This window comes from Monopterus albus, unplaced genomic scaffold, assembly GCF_001952655.1.
Source record: "Monopterus albus unplaced genomic scaffold, M_albus_1.0 scaffold402.1, whole genome shotgun sequence".
Lineage (NCBI taxonomy): Eukaryota > Metazoa > Chordata > Actinopteri > Synbranchiformes > Synbranchidae > Monopterus > Monopterus albus.
Genome location: NW_018128282.1, coordinates 713871 through 715829, shown reverse-complemented (window position 1 = coordinate 715829; position 1959 = coordinate 713871). Strand labels below are relative to the sequence as shown.

Here is a 1959-nt window from a genome sequence, read left to right as displayed (position 1 = left end):
AGAGGACCATGAGAGACTGCACTGATGCAGAGACGTTGACCAGTCGCACCACATGTAATTTCCTCAAGGGTTGGCCAAGTGAAACCTCTGCAGCCTGTTCTAAACTTTTCTTACTAGGTCAATGTACAAAGAAGGGGGAGTGCAGGACCAGCATGTGGGACAGAGATGCTGAGGACAACCTTGGGCCAGAATGTGACTTAACAGGAGTGGAGATTTGTAGAGACAAGAGAATAAAGCTTGGGGATAACATTAATGATATGAGTTTGCCTTCCACCCTGGATTTAGAAAACATGAGTTGTAATGGCACACCAAAAACTGCCTGTAGTGACAAAGGCAAAACATGGATGTCTGATGGCAGTCAGTCATGTCTCCAACTTGTATCTAATAGCTGCAGCACTATTGGCTTAAATGCGACAGAATGTGTCCACAAGAAAAGTTGTGGTCAGATAGTCGATGCCAGAAACACTGATGCAGGACAGATGTCACCAGAGCTGCTCTCTCAGAAGATCAAGGTGGAAACAGATGAGTTGGAGTCATTCACCTGCCAGAGAGTGAGACCCTATTTCAGAAAAATTAATTTTTCCTGTGCACGCGCATACATGCCCTGGCCTTTCTCTAACAGCAGCGTCAACAGAACCTGTCTGGCACAGCCTAGAGATAACTATGACTCTCCAATAAACCAAAATCAGTCATGTTCACTGAGCTGCCTGTCCAATGATATGCTCCCAAATGCACCTAGAGACCCCTCTTCAGACTCAGCTGGGAAGGTTTCTCATCAAAGTGAAGAGAACCAAGAGGAAGATGGAGAAAGCATTTTAGCCAAGAGAAATAGGAAAAGAAATGGTAATATGTCTTCATGCTCTTCACACAGCAAAAACATGAAAGCTGAAGAATCAGCAGCCAGTGTACTCTCAGTTACAGCCGGCCTTCTCACCCCAAGGCAGCGTAGAAGAGAGTCTGACAGTGTCTCGGCCTCATCTACGCCAGCTAATGAACCACAAGCAGACAGCTCCATGTCTACCCCTTCCCCATCAAGCCTTTGCAAGAATAACTGGGAAACGACCTCTACTTTGTCTCCCACATCATCTCCATTCACACATGATGGGTTGAGCAGCTTCTCAGTGACACCATCCTCTAGAACACCTTTGTTGTTTTTACTGAACAAAGTGAGTGGTGTTGATTTGGCTGATGCTCATTCTACAGGCACACCACCAATGTCCTCTCCACCTAAATGTATTGTCCAAGCTGTAGAAGAACCGTTATTCCACTCTGAAGAAACCCTAATGACTCCATGTAGTTCTTTATCCACTTCTTCACCTGCTCCTCCACACAGCTTAGGCTCCTTTCATTCATGCGAATCTTCCCTCCTCCTCCCTCAAGAGGAGCAAGAGAGCGATGAAGAACGGAGCCCACCAAAACTGGAGCCATATTATGATACAAACCTCTTTAACTGTGACCATACTGTTGTTTTTGGAAAAGAGTGTTCATCACCGCACAACATTCCCAAGGAGCAGTGTGTAGAACCAAACTCAAATGACTTTATGCTTTTACCACTGCTTTCTCCTGTCACCTCCCCACGAGGACACTCGTTGATAGGCTCTCTGCCCAAAAGCCAAGGCTGTTCAGACGAGGAGCAAATAAACAAAGACCTCAGCAAACACAAGATACTACCTGGACAGGACATGTCGCAAATTGGTAATGACAGTCGTCAAAACTGTGAGGAGTATCTTCTTGACCACCAACAATGTGGAGGACACTGTAATGAAGAAGTGAAGGGCATCTCATCAAAATGTAAAACTCTGTCTTCTCCCACCAGTGTTGGAGATGTGAATGATGATAATGAAGAAGAAAGCCATGATTGTGGAGATGATGGGGAACAGGGTAAAGGAAGTACTGTTCCCTTACATGATGAAATAAAGTTGGCCCTGACCTCAGGTGCTCTGACAGCATCTTGCTCTC

The 1959-nt window shown here is 45.6% G+C and overlaps 1 protein-coding gene across 1 annotated transcript in view; it reads left to right on the top strand.

Moving 5' to 3' along the window:
- The first annotated feature begins 1682 nt into the window (after positions 1–1682).
- Positions 1683–1959, top strand: part of topaz1 (testis and ovary specific TOPAZ 1) — a 12524-nt gene continuing 12247 nt past the window's right edge. The window contains exon 1 of the mRNA XM_020586334.1: positions 1683–1881. Within this exon, the coding sequence (XP_020441990.1) occupies positions 1683–1881 (199 nt within the window). The remainder of the gene's footprint in view (positions 1882–1959) is intronic.